The sequence below is a fragment of the Indicator indicator genome, chromosome 31 (assembly GCF_027791375.1).
Source record: "Indicator indicator isolate 239-I01 chromosome 31, UM_Iind_1.1, whole genome shotgun sequence".
In the NCBI taxonomy this organism is placed as follows: Eukaryota; Metazoa; Chordata; class Aves; order Piciformes; family Indicatoridae; genus Indicator; species Indicator indicator.
The window spans coordinates 1,188,443-1,209,817 of NC_072040.1; the positions used below are offsets into that span (position 1 = coordinate 1,188,443).

At 42.3% G+C, this 21,375-nt stretch overlaps 1 protein-coding gene across 1 annotated transcript; it reads right to left on the bottom strand.

The window, feature by feature from the left end:
* Window positions 1-11,340: 11,340 nt before the first annotated feature.
* On the bottom strand, window positions 11,341-21,221 carry LOC128977169 (epidermal retinol dehydrogenase 2-like). The gene is made up of 6 exons (XM_054394650.1): window positions 20,892-21,221; window positions 17,382-17,513; window positions 15,507-15,606; window positions 13,627-13,771; window positions 12,530-12,652; window positions 11,341-11,449 (listed from the first exon to the last, which is right to left on the bottom strand). The coding sequence occupies exons 1-6, from the start codon at window positions 21,219-21,221 to the stop codon at window positions 11,341-11,343; spliced, it is 939 nt and encodes a 312-aa protein (XP_054250625.1).
* Window positions 21,222-21,375: the final 154 nt, after the last annotated feature.

The window sequence follows — 21,375 nt, forward strand, 5'->3', positions numbered from 1 at the left end:
CATTGGGATGGTCTTTAGTTGCTTTGATGCATCTAGAATACTCTGGGACAGGAACTAACATTCTCTGTATTTAAATGGGAAATCATTGAGTGTGTTGTTTGAGCTGGGGCATAGCTGTGTGCATGTCCGTGCACACTGGTGTGGAATTTGCAGCTGAATGCCATAACATGAGGAATTCTCTTTGTGATTTCTTTCCACCACGTTCTATTATAAGTACAACAAAGACATTTTCAGAATGCTCACAAGAGAACTAAAAAAAAAAAAAAGAAGAGAAAAGATAAATCTCATTAAAAAGAAGAAACCTCAAGGCAATTTTGCTTTTTTTTTTTTTTGAGGATGTGCCTTTTTCATTTATTTTGTACTTTAGTCAGCTGAGAAAACTTCTTTCTAGAGAGGTAAGAAATGATCCCAGCTCCACAACAGCATATTTCCTTCTTTCTTATTTTAAGCCTTTGTTTAAAGTTATGCTTGTTTGCACTCCAATATTTTCCTGGCTCGTTGTTTGAAAGCAGTTCTCTAACACCTTCTGCATCCCCTTACATCATCAGATAGAAGGCAAGAAATTACCAGCAGAAGAAATTCTCAACTGTTTACTGAAAAATAGAGTACACAATTTACAGAGGTTACACAGAGATGAGTTTAAAATAACCACATGTGAAAGTATTTTTTTTTTACTTCTTTATATGCAATGTGTAAATATATATTAAAATAACTTCCTCTTTTTTTTTACTGGTTTATAACAAGAGCTGAGTCCAGCTAGATTTAGTGTCAGGCTCAATGTGAATTATATGCTTTAAACCAAACCAAGCCAAAAAAACGCCAAACCAAACCAAACAACCCTAGGGCTGTATTTGTGAAAGAATAAAGAGAATTTTCACAGCATCCTTTTGTTTAACAGAGCTTAAGAATAATACCCTGAAAAATCTTCAGTATCATACAGAAAATATTCTCTAAAGAAGGACTAAAACTAAATAACTCATTAATACTGCTGATGACTAGGGGGAAAGTGTAAATTGCTGGTACCAATGTTTTAAAGCGTTCTAGGTTTAGTCCTTTTCTATCAATGAAGTTTTGGTCATTAAAAATCTCAAAGGAATTCCAAATGAGCATTGTTGTTCTCCTTGGTGGAAAAACTGAGGTGGCAAATGCAGAATTTCTGCCAGCCCATGAAACTGTAGAAATCACCTTTTGCTTCCTCATCCCCCCAGTACTGCAATCTAAACCCAGACTGCTTCACAGAAATTGATAACCTGCTGGTGTTTAAGATCGTCAGAGCCCTTTGCGTTCAGGAAGGTTGGAGTAGATGATCTCTGAGGTCCCTTCCAACCTAAGCCATTCTATGCTCTTCATCAAATGGAGTAATTTCACTCAATGAAAGATTCATAGAGTGGTTTGGGTTGGAAGGCAGCTTAAAGATCATTCAGATCCAACAAGGCAAATGAAAGATATTAGCATCACTTTTGAGGCTGCCAAACTGAGAGGACATTATCAGTTGGCCCTGAAAATATTGTATGTTCCCCTCAGTAATCTACATCTGAAGCCCTCTTGCTGATGTCTAAACCCCTCTGTTAAATTCACAATACCTATATTAATGCATCATTATTGCCATATGCTGTTTAGATATTACTGTAATACCATCTTCTTTGGTATTTATCTAGTAATAAATGTGACAATCTGTATTAATATATAATTATTGCAGTATACTGTTTAGGTATTACTATAATACCATTTTCTTTAATATTTATTTACTAATATATTTGACAATCCATGTTTATATATAATTACTGCCATGCGTTCTTTAGGTATTACTCTAATATCCTTTTCTTTAGTATTTATTAATGTATTTGACAATCCATATTGATATATATTTGTTGCCATACACTCTTTAGATATGACTCTAACACCATCTTCTTTAGTATTTATTTAGTAATAAATCTGACAATCCATATGAATATATAATGATTGCCATACGCTCTTTAGATATTAGTGCGATACCATCTTCCTTAGTATTTTTTTAGTACTAAATTTGACAATCCAGTCTTACATTTACATTTCTGTTCTTCATGACCTGACCTTCTGAGGCTGCAGATGAAGAAGGACCTGCCCTGCAGTCGAGCCCTTTAGTTGAAAGAACAGTCAGTAAGAGAGGCTTCAGAAACTGGGAATTGTTGATTCCTCCCTCAGAGGGCATTTTGCCAGAGAATTCTGCTGGAGACTCATGGAAATTCTTGGACTAAATATATGCATGTATGGGGCTGGAAAAATATATCTGAAGCATGTGTTTCAATAGGAATCCTCTTCATCTAATGCAGAATGGGATTTGAAACCACTTTTTTTTTTTTGCTTTGTGACTCAAATTAGTAATGACTGTGAGCTTGACAGTCTTATCTTACTGCAGGTTTTTACCAGGTTTGTAGTCATCAATATTTGCTAATCAATATTTGGCAGTGAGAAGAAAGAGACTGTGAAGAGGAAAGAGACATTCTTAAGTGCTTAAGTAAGAATGTGCTTGTGTTTTTCCACTTGAACTTCAAGAGAGATCTTTCTGGTGGTGTGCCCCACCTCTAACGTAGAAACTGAAAATGTGCACCTGATAAAATAAGAAAAAAAAAAAACAGAAAAGAGGGGGAAAAAAAGTGTAAAGTTTCACATTCAGGTTTCCCTTTTTTTTTTCTTTTTTTTTTCCTAGTATCGATTCTCCAGCCTCACAGTGTCCCCTCTCAAATACAGTCTGTAAGAACAGCTGCAGACATTGTGAGGTTTTAACAATGAATAAATAACACTTCTTCTAGAGCCTGGTGAAATTTATAGGACTTTTTCCCACAGTAACTGGCTGGTTCCAATGTTTACCAACTCATGCTCTGTATAAACATTCAGGGCTGTACTTCAGTCCCTGCATGCCTAATCTGGGCCAGCTGAAGGCAGCTCTCTGTGCTCAGTCTCCTGCAGTGACACTTCTCTGGGAAGGCAGGCTTCAAGTCACACACTCACAGAGGGCTCAAAATCCCAGCACTGCTTCAGACCAGATACCTGCCCTCAGTGTCATTTTCATCAGGCTTTGCACTGGCTGTGTGGGGAACACAGACTTGCAGCTGTGCTTGGCAGTTCTCAGCAAATTCATTAAACACAGTGTGTGAAAAGCTGAAGCTGATCAGCAGTACCATGAGGACAGCCTGGTGACACCTGGACCGTAGCAGGCTGGAGAATCACAAAATTGTTTTGGCTGGAGGAGACTTCCAAGATCATCAAGTCCAACCATCAATCCAACACCACCATGCCCACTAAACTGTGTCCCAAAGTGCCATGTCTGCTTGTTTATGGTGACTCCCCCACCTCCCTGGGCAAGCCTGTTCCAATGCCTGACCACTCTTGTGGGATTGCCTTAGTCTAGCTGGTAGCTAACTGGTACCTCTGCACTGTGGATGCCTGGGACACAAAGGTACAGAACGAAGCAGGGGCTGAAAGAATTGATTAAAGTGTCCTTAATTATCCTTAATATCATCAGGTGATTTTGCAACTTCAGCCTATATTCCAGATCTGTAACAAAGGCATGAAAAGAGCAAACCTCCAGCACAGATCTCTGTGGGGTTCCCCAGGCAGCCCACCTCCACTCTGGAAATCACCTCTTCTCTCTTCTTAGTTGTCTCTACCTTTTAGGCAGTTTTTTTTATCTGTACAAGGACCTTAATTTCTGTTCAGTGGTACCTTATTTGTCAGAAGTGAAACCCAGCACTTCTAGTTACCATATCATAGAAGGGTCTAGATTGGAAGGGATCTCAGAGATCATCTACTCCAACCTCCCTGCCATGAGCAGGGACACCTCTCAGCTAGACTCAGCTGCTCAATGCTTCATCCAACCTGGCCTTGAACATTTCCAGGGAGGAGACATCCACAGCCTCCCTGGGCAGTCTATTCCAGTGTCTCATCACCCTCGTACTGAAGAACTTCTTGCTAAGGTCCATGTATAAGGTACCCTAGACATTTGCATGATAATAAAGAGGTAAAAATACAAGGATTTGAACCCAAACTTCACATTTTCATCAGTATTTTAGTGACACATTTACCTTTCTGAAGCTGTGAATAAGGAATGGGAAGTGATGCTTTTAGCCAAGGCCACGCTCACTAAAGGCATCTCAGAAATGGGAGCTACTCATTCCCAACCTCTGTAGCATTTCTGGGAAAAATACATCCCACAAAGCATAAAACCCTTGCACTCAGCACTGATCTCCACAGAGAACAAGTGATGTGAGGTTTGACCAGAGGAAGGCTCTTTACCTAAACCCTTGAACTGAACACCTGTAGCTAATTCAATAGTCATAGAAAAGGCATCTGGTGTTTTAACAGCTTGCTGCATTCCACTTGGCATCTATTGTTTCCAGCTTACCCAATTAGAGATTTATTAGTCCTAAATAATAGCTGATCTCTGAAGTGAAGAAAGAAGGAATAATCCAACATATCAACAGCACTGTGATGTTTAGCACTAGAAATATATACATACTATTTAGAACAGTTTAATTTTGGGTATAAATTAGCAATATCCTTCCTGTCTGTTTTGTGATTCATTGAAAGTCCAAATATTTGAACTTATATCATGAAGCACATAGGGTGGAATTCCTTTGCCCCACTTTACCCAACTAAATGGACATCTCAGGATGGGAAATCCATCCCCAACTTCCTCTTCTGCTGGTAGAAATAAATTGCTGCAAAGTCATTTGTCCTGTCAAAAGTCCATCATGCAATAAAATGAGTGGCTTGAGTCTGTCACCTCCATTCCAGATCACCAAAATTGAGACTGACAACGTATTTCCTGCTCTGGGATCACTCAGGTGAGCTAATACATTTTAGTATAAATAAGCAAGGTCTGCACATTGCCATCTGAAGCTCTGCTTCCTCAGCAGTGCTCTTCGTGTTTGGAATAAATCTGGGTGACAGAAAAGCCTCCAAGGAGACTCCCAGGGACTGAAGTGTCTCTGAGATAATTTTGAAGTTGTACATGAAAAACACAAAGGATAATTCTCTAACAAGAAAGCAAACAAACCAGAAACAAAATTCATTGAAAAATTAAAATACTAAGACAAAAAGAAGGCCCTTGTGCACTGAGGAGCTGAATATATCCCCTCTCTGTTTTGCATGCAATGCTAATTAGTGCTAAGTCCTTCTTCTTCATATTTCCCCAGAAAGATGACATCTCCTAGTAATAGAACAAGAAAAACACAATGCTGCAATTGTAGTATCATCATCTTCTCCTAATATGCATCTTCTGTGCTTTCCTTTTAGAGATTCTAAGAGGCTCTGTTAATATGCATGGGAACACATCAATGTTGCCATGATAATGAAGGAGCTATTTTAAAGGTATTTTGCATTTGGTGGGCTACAAACTACTGAAATTAATCTATTCACCACTAATGTCATTAGGTATGATGTCATCTCTGAGCTGGAAACATGCCTTTCATTTGCAGAGTGTGCGTGAGAGGAGAATGTATCCCAGCAATGCATCAGTTGCTGCTGTGTCTGGTGGAAGTCAGCTCAGTTTAACACTGTGAGAACTGTACCGTGATTCTGGAGGTGGAACTGTTGGAGCAGGTCCAGAGGAAGCCATGAAGGTGATCCAAGGGCTGGAATGCTGATCCTGTGAAGACAGGCTGAGAGATTTGGGGTTGTTCAGCCTGGAGAAGGCTTCAGGGAGAGCGACAAGGCAGAGAGGGACCTGGGGGTACTGGTTGACAGCAGCTGAACGTGAGCCAGCAGTGTGCCCAGGTGGCCAAGAAGGCCACTGGCATCCTGGCCTGGATCAGGAATGGTGTAGCCAGCACGATAAGGGAGGTTATTCTGCCCTGTGCTCAGCACTGGTTAGACCACACCTTGAGTATTGTGTCCAGTTCTGGGCTCCTCAATTCAAGAAGGACATTGAGATACTTGAATGTGTCCAGAGTAGAGCAATGAGGCTGGGGAAGGGTCTGGAGCACAGCCCTGTGAGGAGAGGCTGAGGGAGCTGGGGGTGTTTAGCCTGGAGAAGAGGAGGCTCAGGGGAGACCTCATTGCTGTCTACAACTACCTGAAGGGAGGTTGTAGCCAGGTGGGGGTTGGGCTCTTCTCCCAGGCAACCAGCACCAGAACAAGAGGACACAGTTTCAAGCTGCACCAGGGGAGGTATAGGCTGGAGGTGAGGAGAAAGTTCTTCACTCAAAGAGTCATTGGCCATGGAATGTGCTGCCCAGGGAGGTGGTGGAGTCACCATCCCTGAAGGGGTTCAAAAAAAGCTTGGATGTGGCACTTGGAGCCATGGTTTAGTTGTCAGGAGGTGTTAGGTAATAAATTGGACTTGATGATCTCTGATGTCTTTTCCAACCTGGTTGATTCTGTGAACTTAGAGCAGCCTTCCAGTATTTGCAGGGGGCTACAAGAGAGCTGGAGAGGGACTTTTATAAAGGCATGGAATGACAAGACAAGGGGGAATTGCTTTAGACTGGAAGAAGCTGGATTTAGATTAGACATTAGGAAGAAATTCTGCCCCATGAAGGGGGTAAGGCACTGGAACAGGTTGCCCAGAGAAGTTGTGGAGACTCCATCCCTTTCAGTGCCAAGTTAGATGAGGCCATGAGCAGCCTGGTCTGGTAGATGTCCCTGCCCATGGCAGGGGGGTTGGAACTAGGTGATCTTTAAGGTCTCTTCCAACTCAAACTGTCCTATGATTCTGAATGGTGGAGGTTGTTTCTTACATAGGACTTCTGTCTGTTACTTCTGCTGATATGTAGCAATTACATATATACAAAAAGAAATATATTTATTTTCCTTGCTCTATTTCCTGCAATGACCTCTGACTCTCCTGTAAAGGTTTGTGCCTTTGGAAAGGAGATTGCAAAAGGTGCAAACTGAAGGAAATAATTAATTTAAAAGCCACATTAAAATCTTTGCATAGCAAGCAATTATCTATCATGAAATTATATATATAAAAGAGTTGCATGTGTTGAAGGAAGAGCACCAGTTTACCAAGTGGCAAGGGAAGCATGGTCCTGTGTTACATGGCTTAAATATTGAAAGGAAATGATTTTCTTCTCATTTCCACGCCCCATGAGCCCTCCTGTGTTTGAAGGCATGGCTAGAGTCGTGGCTCTTCTCTATTGACAGCTGTTAATTTGTGTGGGGACTCGGATTCCCCAGTTTAGGCACTGCTGTTCCTTCAGCTCCCAGGGAGGAGCAAGTGAGAGATAATGTAGGAGTTTAGATAACAAAGTAGACATCAGGTCTAGCCTGCTTTCCTACTTTAAGCTTGGTTGCTGTCAGACTCTAAGCAGCTTTCGAAGACCTTTTCAGGACTTTCACACTCTCTGGCTTCTTTCAAACTCTTTTCCTGTTCTGGAAGTGTATCTCTTTTATTGCTTATTTGCTGTTACCTCCTAGCATATCATCTAAGGCAGACAGGCAACATTGCTGGCTTTTGAACCAGCTCTGCTTAGCCCATTGCATTATAGAAAAGAAAAACCTCAGAAGGTCTTCATACAGAGCTGATAATTTGCCTGTACCTAAAAAAAACTACTGAAGGCCTTAAAGTTGCAGCTAAAGGTTCTGCAAGTGAAAATACAGTTTTCAGTCATGAATTTTTCAGATCTGTGAGCCCTTTGACTAAACAATTTAGAAATGGAGGAATAAAGCAACACTTTCTGTCCTTCCATCATCTTTTTGTCTCTCGTGAGTGAAAAATATCAAAGCTACATTAGCATGTAAGTTATGTCACTTAGACTGGGGTTTTTATTTGTGCTTCCCAGATTAGGAATGAAGACATTGGAGCAGCAGATGTGTTGTGTAGGACAATTGAATGAAGAAGTGCCTTTAATCATCAGCCCTCTGCTTGCTTCATGTGAAGAACTGCAGTGAAAAAAAACACCATTTGAGATTTCTGAGTCTTCCCTCCGTTAGATAGCTGCCCTGCTCTCTGGGGAATTCAGCTGATCCACAGTAGATATCTACATCATACACACCTGTAGCTACAAGTACTTCTGCTCCTTGTAATGACAAAACAACAGAGAAGACATTCCTGGGTGTGATTCATCTAACCCAGACAGCAATAAGAACTAAGGTGAACAGTGACTTCAACAGCACCCCGAATTTATATTGCAAACAGGAATGTGTCCATTTGTTGATGACATTTCAGAGAAAGAAGCAATGGAGGAAGTGACAGAGCCACCACTAGGATGCCACTTCCACTGACCTGTTTGGTCAGTGCACACCTGGGAAGCGTGGAGTTTGGGAAAGGATTGAGCAATGCCTGGTGGATTTAAATCACTGCTACCCAGGGTGGTGCTGCCAGCTGAGAGCAGTCAATGAAATGGATGGCTCCTATCAGTTATCTGCCTTGTGCAATGTGCAATGGCAATTACATCTGGATTACATTCTGTCAATGAATCCAGTTGTCCTGCATTAGCAGGCTGTGGCATCCTGAACTATTAAGCAGAGACTAAACAGAGCTGCTAGAAAAAGCCTTACTGGTAATCAACACAGAATTTTGGTCTGTTAATAACTGAGCTCTTTGGATTGATTTAGGCATTTCTACCTCAAGAAATTCTATGAAGTATTGAAAATCATGAGATCATATAGAAAATACCAATGCTTTTATAGGCATAAATGTAAAGAGATGGAGATTCTCTTTCTAGTCAGCCTGAAAATTTGTACAAGCACAAAGCCTCCTTATCCACAAGTTGGAATAGTGAAAAATAGAGACAGTAGCTTTAGTGGTGCCCCTTCATTTGTTTTTTGTGTTCCCCAGGATACAAATAAGGATATTGGAACAGTGGAATGAAACCTTTTGGTCAAAGACAGAGGTTGTAACAGAGGAACAGGGAATTCCCTGACTTCCAGCTCTACAAGCCTATTCCTCCACAAGTACCCTATTACTTGTGGGAACCATCAGCTAAACATCTTCCCATGCAGAGGTTAAGAACAAGACACAAGTGACTCATGAACAAAGCTTCAAATGGCTGAGGAGTGAAAGGTGCAGGTGGTTGCCACTGAAATCTGTTTAAATATGTTTTGTTAGATTACAAAGTGACCCAGCATCATTCAGATATTTCTGTCCTCCAAATACTTATCATTTGAATGTGATTCATGTTCTTCATGAGATATCTGATACTACAACCTCCTCTACAAGCCAAATATGCTCTGACAAGGGATAGAACAAGAGTAAGGAACCTGATTTTATTTGACATTGCAGATTCTCTCTCTGTTAATGCAGTAACACAGGTAGAGTCAGCCCATGGCTAACCTTCCTTATCCATTTGTCTCTTCATCACTTTTGCATGGAGCCAGGAGTGCTCCCAGAGGAGAAGAAATCAAGATAAACTACCTTTCAGTCCCATTTGCAGCTTCAGCAGTGACAGAATTTCTCCTGCAAGCTTGTTTTTGTGTGGAGGAATTACAAGTAAGAGGAAAGGCTCAGACAAGGAAAGCACACATTGCTCAGGAGCTGTCAGTAACTCTGAGATTCTTTTTAATTGGAACATTATGCTTCAAAACAGAAAAGATAATTTTAGATTAAAATCCAGGAAGAGCATCTGATGGCATCTCCTGGCTTTAATAGGAAGGTCTTGGCTTGCAGAAGTGTGTTACAGGGTCCATTGCCCTTCTTTCCTGTACAAGCAAAAAAAGAAACATTTTCCTGCTGTTTTCATAGAAAATAAAGAGTTACTGATTTCTAGGGCTGATAAGAAGATTTATCAGCTCACAGTGAGACTTAGAAAGCATAATAAGCTTTACAAATTCCTTCTTGAGACAAGCAGATTATCACAAACGTGCCCTTGGCTGAGGCTGCAGCTATACAGAGGAAGGCTGTGCAGAGGAGGTGAAATAAGGCTCAGAAAATACAGCAATTTCCTTTATATTATTCTTAATCTTCTCCTGTCCTGTGTCTACAGATGGTAACTGACAACCACAAGTGCCAGGAGTAAGGTTGGCATGTTTTGGGTGAAGGAAACTGAATAAAGAGTACTGAAAAAGAGAGCCCTTCCAGTGTGCTCTTTGGGCTGCAAGAATTTTGGCCTGACATACCAGATATTTACTGCTGGCTAGATGTAAGGAAGAACTTTTTTACACTGAGGGTGGGCCTAGGTTGCCCAGAGAGATGGTAGAAGCCCCATCCTGGAACCATTCCAGGTCAGGTTGTTTGGGGTCCAAGCAACATGCTCTAGTTGCAGATGTCCCTGCTGACTGCAGGGAGGTTGCACTGGGTGACCTTTAAAGGTCCCTTCCAACCCCAAAGTGTTTATGATTCAATGATTCTACAGTTCGTTAGTGTTCAACAGGCAGCTGCTGCTCACCACAGAGCCTGTGCTGGTATACTCTGACTCTTCTGTTGCAGGAATGCTTTACAAAATTTGTTAAGGCAATTAATTTCCACATAAGTAATTTCTGTCATGGGTTTTTTCCTCTGTCTGCTTCTTCTCTAGAGTCTCCCTCTCTGCAGTTGTTCAAGACCCTCCTGGATGAAGTTACTGTGTGATCTGGTATAGGTGACCCTGCTCTGGCAGCAGGGTTGGACTCAATGATCTCTCAAGGTCCCTTCCAACCCCTAACATTCTGTGATTCTGTGATTCTGGTTGTGGAGCTTCATCATCTTTCCTTTCTTAGTTGGGCACATGATTTTTTTTTTGGCCACCATTAGTTCTACAAATGCTTTTTTTTACTAAGCCATGGGCTGTGATCAATGCCCTACTATCAGCCTTTAGCCCTGGATTCAACCTTGCAGAGCTGTGCTTAGAGAACTGCACTGTGACTAAGGAGGAGCTGTGTGAGCAGCAACACAGCACTGCACAGACTTTATCAGTGCAGTTCACTCCTCTCCAGGACACAGGCTCCCCATGCTGCTCACCAGCCAGAGCACATCATCCCACAGCAACCTGCTTCATGTCAGCCCTGTGTCAACTGCACTGCTGCTTTGGCCCAAGGAATATGTTAAATGCTTTGTGGTTTTGGTTTGGTTTTATTTTTTTCCCCTTTCTGCTAAATGCTTTGTGGCATTTTCCCCCTTTCTGCATGTACAGTAGTGTGTTTATCCTGTGCTTTGAGAGTTTGCTCAGAAATGGAGAATTCAGGGTATGAAATGAAATCCAACATTCCCACCTGCTGTTACTGATGTTTATTGAGACCTCAGATAAAAGCAGAGTGCTGTCTTGTAATGAAAGGGGGAACTATAGCTAAAAAGCCAGTGAGTAAAAGATGGTTAGGAAGAACTAAATTGCAGGCTAACTAATAAAAGAAGTAAATTTTTTTTTTTTTTTGGTCAAAGAATAAACAGGATTTTAGATCAATTTTTACTGGTAATTTTCAATCAGGTGGCACTTGAGGTCTTCAGAACTTTTTGGTTTTATCCTTTTTCTTCTGACTGTAGGCTCTATCCATGCTGTCAGCTATCTTCAGACAGGACAGCAGGAGCAGTGTTATTTTTCTAGGAAGTAACCTGATGAAACAAACACAGAGTTAGCCTTTTTTTTTTCTCTCCTCCTCCCTGCCCCCCCCCCCCCCCCCCCCCTCAAATATACCCTGTAAATAAAGAAAATGTGACTGTGTTAGATGTGTTCAACACTTCTAATGTCTGGCAATAACAGGTTTGGTGCTCCTGTGCTCTAAATGAAATGGATGCCAGGCAAAGGTATTTTGTGAAAGCCCAGACAGCTGTGGAGAGCTACTGCAAGCAGACAGTTCTAGCCCAGGCACTGTACCATCCCAGGGAAAAAAAAACCTAAATTTCCTATACTCAGTTATAGCTTAAGATGTGTATTAGAGACAGAAGTGGCCAGAGGAGAGCTTTTCACTTGGGCTGCATCAAAAGCAGCATGGCCAGCAGATGGAGAGAGGTGATTCTCATCCTCTGCTCTGCTCTGGTGAGTTCTCATTTGGAATACTGTGTCCAGCTATGGGGACCCTCAACACAAGAGAGACATGGACCTGCTGGAGTGAGCCCAGAGGAGGGCCACCAAGATGATCAGAGGGCTGGAGCACCTCTACAAGGACAGGCTGAGAGAGCTGGGACTGCTCAGCCTGGAGATGAGGGCTTTGGGGAGACCTTATAACTACATTTCAATATTTGAAAGGGACCTACAAGAAGGCTGAGGAGGGACTGTTTAGAAGGGTTTGTAGTAACAAGATGAGGGGCAGTGGTTTGAAACTGGAGCAGGGTAAGTTTAGGCTGGACATTAGGAGGAAGTTCTTTAGATTGAGAGTGCTGAAATACTGGAACAGGCTACCCAGGGACATGGCTGAGGCCCCATCAGTGGAGACAGTCAAGATCAGACTTGATGTAGCCCTGAGAAGCCTGATCTAGCTGGAGGTGTCCCTCCTGACTGCTGGGGGGTTGGGCAAGGTGACCTTTGAGGATCCCTTCCGACCTGATGCAATCTGTGAATCTGTGAAATGAAACCCACTGTTTCTTCACAACTGGGGACATACAGTTGGATTCCCTCTTTTCACTAAGCTTTCCTGCTTATTTTGCAGGCATGTGGCAAAGGAAAGGTGGCCATGCTAGGAGTCACATTCTTACATTTTGAAACCCAGAAAAAGTAAAGTTGGAGGCAGTATTACATAAAACTTTTCCTTTTGGATGGCATCCATGATCGTGCCAGCTATGTAGTCTGGTTCATAGACAGGAAGGATAAGAGGGCACCTGGTGAAACGAGAAACAAAGCACTGGAGGGTTATAAAACTTCACTTTCAAGATCTATTCTAACACAAAAATGAAGAAATCTTTTAAGAGTGTTCCTCCATCCCCTCAAGCAGTCTTACAAAGGCCTCTCAAGTCATCTTTGTTCCTTCTATCATCATAAAAAATTAAAAATCCCTCAAGTGATACTGTGTATTGTAATGACTAATAACTTGTAGTGCAAGCCCTGCTCAGACCCTCATGCAGTTACTGACTGGGGCATTCAACACTCCTTGCTGATCCAGTGTAAGCTGTTCTGTGGGTAAGAGGTCTGCCCTCCACTCACCTCCCACTTTTCTGCTGTTGGTGTGGATGTGGCAGCTAAACAGACCATGGCCAGGCATGTTTCCAGCCAGGAGAAAGGCTCTGCTGTGCACAAGGTGTGCTGCTACAGGGTGGTGAATGGTGGAAGCAGAAGCAGAGCACTGAAAACACACCACCACTGGTCCTGCAAGGGCTAATCTGCTGCCCTCAGCCTCTCCCATTACTCCAACCATGCAGCCACCCAGCAGGTACCACCACCACAGCTGTTCTCAGAGAAGAGCAGGTAGTGGGGCAGAGTTGATAGAGACAGGTCATGGCTTTCCTGACAGCCATAAGTGTTATCTCAGTGCCAAAACTGCTTGGGGCAGAGCAGCTCATCAGTACCCATTCTACTGACTGCCCCAAATACTGCTGTGCATCCCAACAGGTCCTTGACTGTGGGGTCATTATACAGTCCCTGTTGCACATCACTTATTGGTTGTACTAAAGACTTGGACTTCTTATGTCAAGAGACACATTTGTGTGTGCCAGCAGGGCAAAACTTGAGAAGCAAATCAACCTTATGATAATTAAAGACCATGAGTAGTCTTTACTACTGTAAAGCAATCCCTAGCTATGGCATATCTAGTGAGTAGTGATCCTTCTGAATGTCTGGGTTAGTAAATGTTACTTACTTGCTTTCATAACCTCTAGCTAATGCTGTATTTACAAAAAAAGGGCAAACAATCGTGGTTTTAATGCCATCTTTTCCTGCACAAGACACCTCCCAGTCTATGGCCTCCATCATTCCCAGGATTGCATATTTACTTGCAGAATAATCTGGAAAGTAAAGAAAGAAGGAATATTCCATAGTACATCAAAAGCACTACTTTAAAGGTTAAGTACAGAAATCAATGTTTTGTAACACTATTTAAGCCCTGATATTACTTAGTCAGATAATTAGCAGCCTTGCAATTAGTGTTTAAAACACATTGGGGTTGTCATCTCTGAAGGTTAATGGCTCTTGGCCATGACTGATGCACAGTTGTCCAAGGATAAGATTAATCCTTTCAACAGAGAGATAGAGGAAGATGAACTTGTTCTGCATTTTCTGTGCATTTCCAGATACTCATACACAAGCCAGAGATTCTTTCCATTCAAAATGTCTTCACCCTTTAGTATGGAATCATAGAATCATAGAATCATAGAATGCATTGGACTGGAAAGGACCTTTAAAGCTCATCTAGTCCAACACCCCTGCAGTTAGCAGGAGTATCCCCAACTAGAGGAGGTTGCTCTGAGCCCCTATCCCAAGTTACATTCTAGAAGGAATTATTTCTAGTGGTAAAACCCAAATACCCTACTTGTAAATGTTACTTCAACCTATTCTTGTTCTGATGTGCCCTGCAGCTACAATACCATTTTGTTTGTCCAAGGAGACTGAATCTTGTCTTGTTTTTATTGTTTGATGAATGTATGGAACTCCATCCTTGGAGATAAGGAGAGTTTGGCCTCACAAGGCTCTGCACAAGCTGATCTATGTTGGGCTTGCTTTTGTCTGGGCCAAATGACTTCCAGACATTCCTTCCAAGCTGAATGTTATCTACAACTTTGCCTCTGTAAGAACTTCATTGTAATATCTGTGGTTTCCTAAGGCTTTTTTCTAATGTGTGTGAAAATAGATACAAGAAAATCCAATTTTGCTGAAAGAGTGACTTCAAAAACTGGCATCACAGACACTTTGGTATTCTTCAGGAATTCAGCCAGAGAAGGTGATGGAACCATAGAGCCTAAAAATGCATGGCTAAGGTGTAAGAAGTTATAATGCATGGATGTGAAGCTCCATTCCTGTAAGCTTTACAGTCAAATGATGAAAGCTGGATGTGATCTGCTATCAATACCAAATCTGACCCAGTGCTAACAGGTGGCAAATAAACACATCAGCAGAAGAAATGAGGATATTTACTGTACTGATGTTCATATTCTCATAGGATGACCTAAGAGAGATGATCAGGATGTCAGAGAGGCTTGAGTTGAGACTGGACAGCAGACTCAGGCTAATGAAAGAGGACTGCAGCAGAGCAGCTCTCCTGAGAGGAACAGCTGAGAATATGGAGCTGTTAAACAGCTTAAACCACAATTCATTCCAATTAGTCTTAATGAAAATTGTGCCAAAATGCCTCCTGGACCTTGAAGGCCATTTTTCAACTAAAGGTCTAAAATTCCAAGTATAACCCATATAAACCTGAACATTCCTCAGCAGAAAACCTGGCAGGAGAAAACATCAGACAGACAGCATGCAGGGCTACCTCCTACTGCTCTCACAGGAGCTGTTTGGTCTTTCTGTGGAGATCTGTGGACTGATTCTGCAGTCATACAGCACAATCTGCAGTGAGCTTGCTGTGCCACCATCATCCTCTTCAAGGCAGCACCACTGCTGGCATCTGCAGGCTCTTCCCACGTGTTCCACATGAAGCTGTCAGTCAGTATGAATGGCTTAAACCAAGCATTTATGTGTCCAGGAAAAGTTGTTGGTGTCTAGATGTGATTTGTAGTGGCATCTGAAGATACTAACCTGAAAATCTGTAGATTCCCATCAGTGCTGCTGCACTGTCTGTGGTGACCAGGTGCCCATGGTTTTGGGCCATCATGGCTGGGAGAAAGGTCTTGCAAGTCTAAGAGACACATTGAACAAACCCTTTGTAAGTAGGCATGCCCAAACCTGTTGCATTCCAAATTAGCCTTTTGAGCTCAATTTGCTTTCTGGGGCTTGAAAATACAAGAAGCCCAATTGACCTTCTATGTCTGTGAGAATTTACAGATGAGGCAGCATTTCCTTGAGTGACTACCTGAAGATCTGTCAGCATTAAAATCATGTTATTAAAAGCATATTATATATATATTTGTGTTTCCTCTGCCTCCTCATGGTTTGAGTGTGTTTGAGACGATCACCAAAGCTTTGGTACACAAGAGGGAGCTAGAAGTCAACACATCAAGGGGAGCTCAGCTGTCTGTGGCCTCTGTTAAAAGCTGAACTGTCTGACAGCTCTGTCACCCCAGACCTCTGCTGTGGGTGATGCTAGCTCCAGAAGGCTGGTGTTTTATGAAGGGGAAGAGAAGAAAAAAAAGACATGAGTAGTAACAAACAGCTTTCACCAGCTGAGGTGTCCTGTGATGTCTGCTTGACTCTGGATGTGTGTGTCTGGTAGAGGTTCTTCTGGTTGTGGCCCCACAGCCACTGTCCCCCTGCCCTGTGCCTCTTCAGACCTGTCAGAAGGAGCATCTCTGCCAGTCCCAAGGACTTCTCTCTGCAAGGATTTTCAGCTGAGAGATGCTATTTAGTGAGGGAGTTGCAAGCTCAAGTTTCTCCTTGATGCAGGCTGCTCACTCAGGCATGCATACAATGAATGTAAGAGGAGGTAGGAGTAACAGTCCCTCCCTCACAACAAAACCTCTTAAAGGTCAGCTGAGATTCCAAATAACACCAAATTCCTTCAGAGGTATGAAAACAAACCACAGATAATGCATGTGATGCAGATTAGTTTTCTGTGTGCACCAAGCAGGTGGTGACTAGGGAGGAAAGCACAACCTAAGGACCAACACCAACATAGGCAAGGCAGAATCACAGAAGCATTTAGCTTGGAAAAGACCTTTAAGATCATTGAGTCCAATCATAATCCTAACAGTGCTGAGTCCACCACTAAAGCATGATTGTGTCTCCCTGGATGCTACAGGTCTGTTAGACAAAGGCTTCTCATACCAGCAAACATCAGGAGCAGGAAAGTCATGGAATCATAGAACGGTTCGGGATGGAAGGGACCTTTAAAGCTCAGCTAGTCCAACCTCCCCTGCAGTGACCAAGGACATCTTCAACTAGATCAGGTTGCTCAGAGCCCCAGACAACCCAGACAGACCTGGAACGTTTCCAGGGTTGGGGCATCTCCCACCTCTCTGGGCATCCTGGGCCAGCGTTTCACCACCTTCAGTGTAAAAAGTTTCTCCTTCTGTCTAGGCTGAATCTCCCTCTTTTACTTTCAAACCATCAGGACAGGCCCTGCTAAAAACGCTGTCCTCATTCCTCCCATAGGTCCTCTTTAAGTAGTGAATGGCTGCAGGTGGCTTCTCTAAGCTGAAGAGAAATCACATGCCAGCATGTCAGCACTAACTTCAGCCACAGCAGGCACAGACAGAGCATGTGTTCATTACCAGAGTTAATTTACCAGAGTGCTAGGCAGGTTTGTGTCAACATGAGTCAGACATACTGAGGATGGTGCCTATGTGGTGTGTCTCCCATTACAGGATGATTAAAGAAAACCCAATGGATCTTCCTCCATTCCATCTTTGTTCCAAACTGGGTTCCCCAGGGAGATGCCACCATGGTGGTTTTCACACTACAATACTTGTCTGTACCTTTTGGTCACCCAGGAGAGGAAAAAACCTCATACATTACCCAGACTTGAGAGAGGAAGTTGACTCTTATAGTCTTCTCAAATTCTGCATCTGAAAGCTCGAGGAACTTCTTCCCAACTGCTATGCTAGCATTATTGATTAGAATAGTAACATCCCCAACCTCTTCTCTAACCTGAATGATTAAAAAAGAAAGGACAAACAGAAAGCTTTAGAAGGTATCCTTGCCTCTTCTGCTTCCTTTATGAAAATATTTAGTGTTATTTGCAATTATTGATATCTCTGCTGGAAGCACAAGTCTGTAAGAATCGTAGAATGGTCTAGCTTGGAGGGCACCTCCAAAGGTCATCCAGTCCTACCTGCTGCAGTCATCAGGGACATCCTCAACTAGATCAGGTTGCCCAGAGCCCTCTTGAGTCTCACTTTGAATATCTCCAGGGATGGAGCCACAACTACCTCCCTGGGCAACCTGTTCCAATGTTCCACTACCCTCATGGTAAAGAACCTGATCCTAACATCCAAGAATTCCTAGGTGAACAGCAATCCTGAAAATCAGTTGCTGTCCACTTCACCAGTTTATTCTACCTCTTCTTTAGGGATTTTAATGGTCTGATTTGATTCCTGGAAGAAAAGCATCCATTCTGGGAAAACCCTTAGGGGTTTGTGTGGGGTTTTTTTTGTTTTTTTTTTTTTTTTTTTTTTTTTTTTTTTTTTTCAGTGAATACACCAAATCAAAGCAATGAATTCATTTTTTCTGCTCTTGCTTTATCTTCTGTGTCCAAACTGAAGAATTTTGATATTATCAACCAAAATGTTGCAGGTAATTCCAAGACTAGAGGAGGCCCCTAGCTGAAAAATTCTTGATCTAAAGCATTTTCTGGCTCCATCAGGACTGCTCAATTCATGCAAATGCCTACAAAGATGTTGGAATTGTTAACCAGACTTTAACACCTTCACAGCAGTTCCTGAATTTTAAGCAGCTCTTTGAGTTTCTGCTGTGCACTTCAGAATACTCTTTGCTGATATGGGCACAGCAAATTTGGCAGGCTGGAAGCCCTGTGGCTGATTCAGTTAATGTGTTTGGAGACTGAGAATTACTGGAGTGAACAAAACAAACATTTTGAGTTCTGTTAAATGAAGAACCAACAAATAATTTCAAAATGTTCAGCATGGACAGGAAAGTCCAGCAGAGAAATTGCTTAAACTATCTTGGTGCAAGTCTTTGCAAGAAGCAGACACCATTTATGGGAAAAGGGATTTCATGACAATTTAAAATGTTATTTTTCAATAGAGATTTGATCTTGGTAAATTCCAAAGTGATTTTTTTTTTTTGCTTGCAAAAATGGGATTCTAAAAGAACTGCTGTTTGATTTATAGAATCACTGTGAATACAGAAGAGGTGTCACATTTGCTGTACTGACCAGAGGTTGCTCAGAGGCTGACTTTTCTTCTTGCTGAGGAGTGACAACAGGTATTGAGATTGTTAGAATTGATGGGATTCCTGCTCCCAAATTCCAGGAGTTCTAATTAATGAGGACTGTGTGGTCTGTACAGCCAACTGGCACACATCATCTCTTTAAAGACTGTGATTTGGGTCAGCCCAGACCAGGACAGCTTGCCTATAGACATGCCATTATGGTCCAGTACCTTCTTGTCACCACTGCCCAACTAATATTATTCTACCACCTGTGGCTCTGAACATCCAGCACTGATGGCCCCAAACAGCATTTTTCTTTTCTCTGTTCACTGTTAGTTGGCTGTGCCCCAAATGCTGCTAACAAGAACAGGTAAAACAATACCTTGCTGACTGCAGACATGGAAACTGCAGCTCTGGATACTCACAGATCCTGAATCCAACTTGCCTTTGAGAAGTGCTTTTCATCAGGAACGTTTCTTGAAGGAAATGATTTCAAACTTTCACAGCTGTGTTCAAAAAGGACTCATTCTGCTTTGGTTAAGATTCAAAGCAACAACCACAAAACAAAGAGCCCCCCCTGGCAACTCATGGAAAATTAATGTTACATTTCAAGGCTGTTCCAAAACCAATCTGTCAACATTTAAGTGCCATGAAATGTTTTAGCTGATTTCTCTGATGTATGCCTTCAGACACAGAATGTCAAAGAGGTGACTTGAGGGTCTTGTACATCAGTAGATGCACTGAGAATTAAACAGAAGAAGAGTTGAGCCCTGAGAAAAGGCAGAGAAGCTAACTGGGAAAAAAAATTCAGTTTAAGGGCAAATAAAAATTAATTATATTAATTTAATATCCAGTTTGTGGTCTTGGATAGTAATACTAATAATATTTTTAAAGTAATAGATTACAGAGTGTAGGTCTGTAAACTCTCTCATTTAAAATGGAGGGTTTTTTTTCTACTTTGTTTTCCAACTGGATTGAGCAAAAAATAAACTGAAATTGAGTTTGACTGGAGACCAGCCTTGTCCTGGTGATATTTCTGAAACCATTACGCTTCACATCACTCTTAGAGAGCTACAGTTTTGTAAACAAATGGACAGGGGACACCCTCCCTTACAACTTCCACTGTTGTTTTAATTACCTTTATTTCTTGATATCTTAAAGAAATTTTAAAGCCTGAACAATCTAATACAGGCCTCTGTGGTATGTATTACCATACTCTTAGAGAAGTTTCCATCTCACAACAAAGGCTGGCAATGGATAAATCTTGACAAAACAGATTCATAGCATCATAGAATTGTTTGAGTTGGAAGGGACCTCCAAAGGTCATCCAGTCCAACCCCCTGCAGTCAGTGAGGACATCCTCCACTAGATCAGGTTGCTCAGAGCCTTGTCAAGACTGACTTTGAGTATCTCCAGGGATGGGGCCCCTCAACTACCTCAACACATGCAGTGTTCCAGCACCTCCATGGTGCAGGACTTGTTGCTAATTGCAAAAGTAGTTTAAATTTGATCCAGAAGCTACTTCCCCAAAAGGCAAAGCCATTGCCCTGACATTATTTCCCTTTAGTGAACAGTGCAGTTTCTAAAACCCAACTTCAATGGCATAGACAATTAAAAGGAAGTGAAAAATCATAGAATCATAGAATCAGTCAGGGTTGGAAGGGACCACAAGGATCATCCAGTTCCAACCCCCCTGCCATGGGCAGGGACACCTCATACTACATCAGGCTGGCCAGAGCCTCATCCAGCCTGGCCTTAAACACCTCCAGGGACAACCCATTCCCTGGACACCTCCCTGGACAACCCATTCCAGACTCTCACCACTCTCATGGGGAAGAACTTCTTCCTCATGTCCAGCCTGAATCTCCCCACTTCCAGCTTTATTCCATTCCCCCTAGTCCTATCACTCCCTGACACCCTAAAAAGTCCATCCCCAGCTTTCTTGTAGCCCACTTCAGATACTGGAAAGCCACAATAAGGTCACCTCGGAGCCTTCTCTTCTCCAGACTGAACAGCGCCAACTCTTTCAGTCTATCCTCATAGGAGAGGTGCTCCACCCTCTGATCATCCTGGTGGCCCTTCTAAAATAAAATCAGAATCAAGAAGCCTAAGCAGAAGCCAGAAGCTGTCTCTTACCTTGTCTGCCTGTTTATAGACCTCCTCCTTATTGCTGCAGTCACAGTGGTAGGTAAACACTCTTCTAGCCCCAAGCTGTTGGGCTAATTTGCTTGTTTCTTCGTTACCTTCATCATCAGTGTCCCAAAGAACCAAGGTTGCTGCCGTGGGAGCAAACTTTAAGACAATCTGCCTTCCAATTACATTTGCAGAGCCAGTAATAAGCACAATTTCCCCAATAAAAAATTTCTTGCGTTGAGGGCTTAGTACGAAGAGTAACTTCTCCAAAAAATAAAAAACTATCAATTTCAGGAGCCATAGGACCTTCAGAATGCTTCTGCAGTTGAACATCTTTCAGGCACAAACACAGCCCTTCTGCTACACAAACCTAGACAGAAAACATGTTACTGGCCCTTCAAAACACAGAGATATTGATGAAAACAAGAGATTAAGTAAAAAATAATTAAAAAAGATTTTAAAACAGCTACTTATTTTACCTTGTCCT

What these genes read in the sequence shown, in the direction of transcription:
- LOC128977169 (XM_054394650.1), bottom strand. Translation starts at nt 21,221, where the DNA reads ATGTTCAACTGCAGAAGCATTCTGAAGGTCCTATGGCTCCTGAAATTG. An exon ending in TCTATAAACAGGCAGACAAG is followed by an intron (nt 17,514 to 20,891) that starts GTAAGAGACAGC and finishes TTAATCATTCAG; the next exon opens with GTTAGAGAAGAGGTTGGGGA. An exon ending in GCTAGAGGTTATGAAAGCAA is followed by an intron (nt 12,653 to 13,626) that starts GTAAGTAACATT and finishes TCGTTTCACCAG; the next exon opens with GTGCCCTCTTATCCTTCCTG.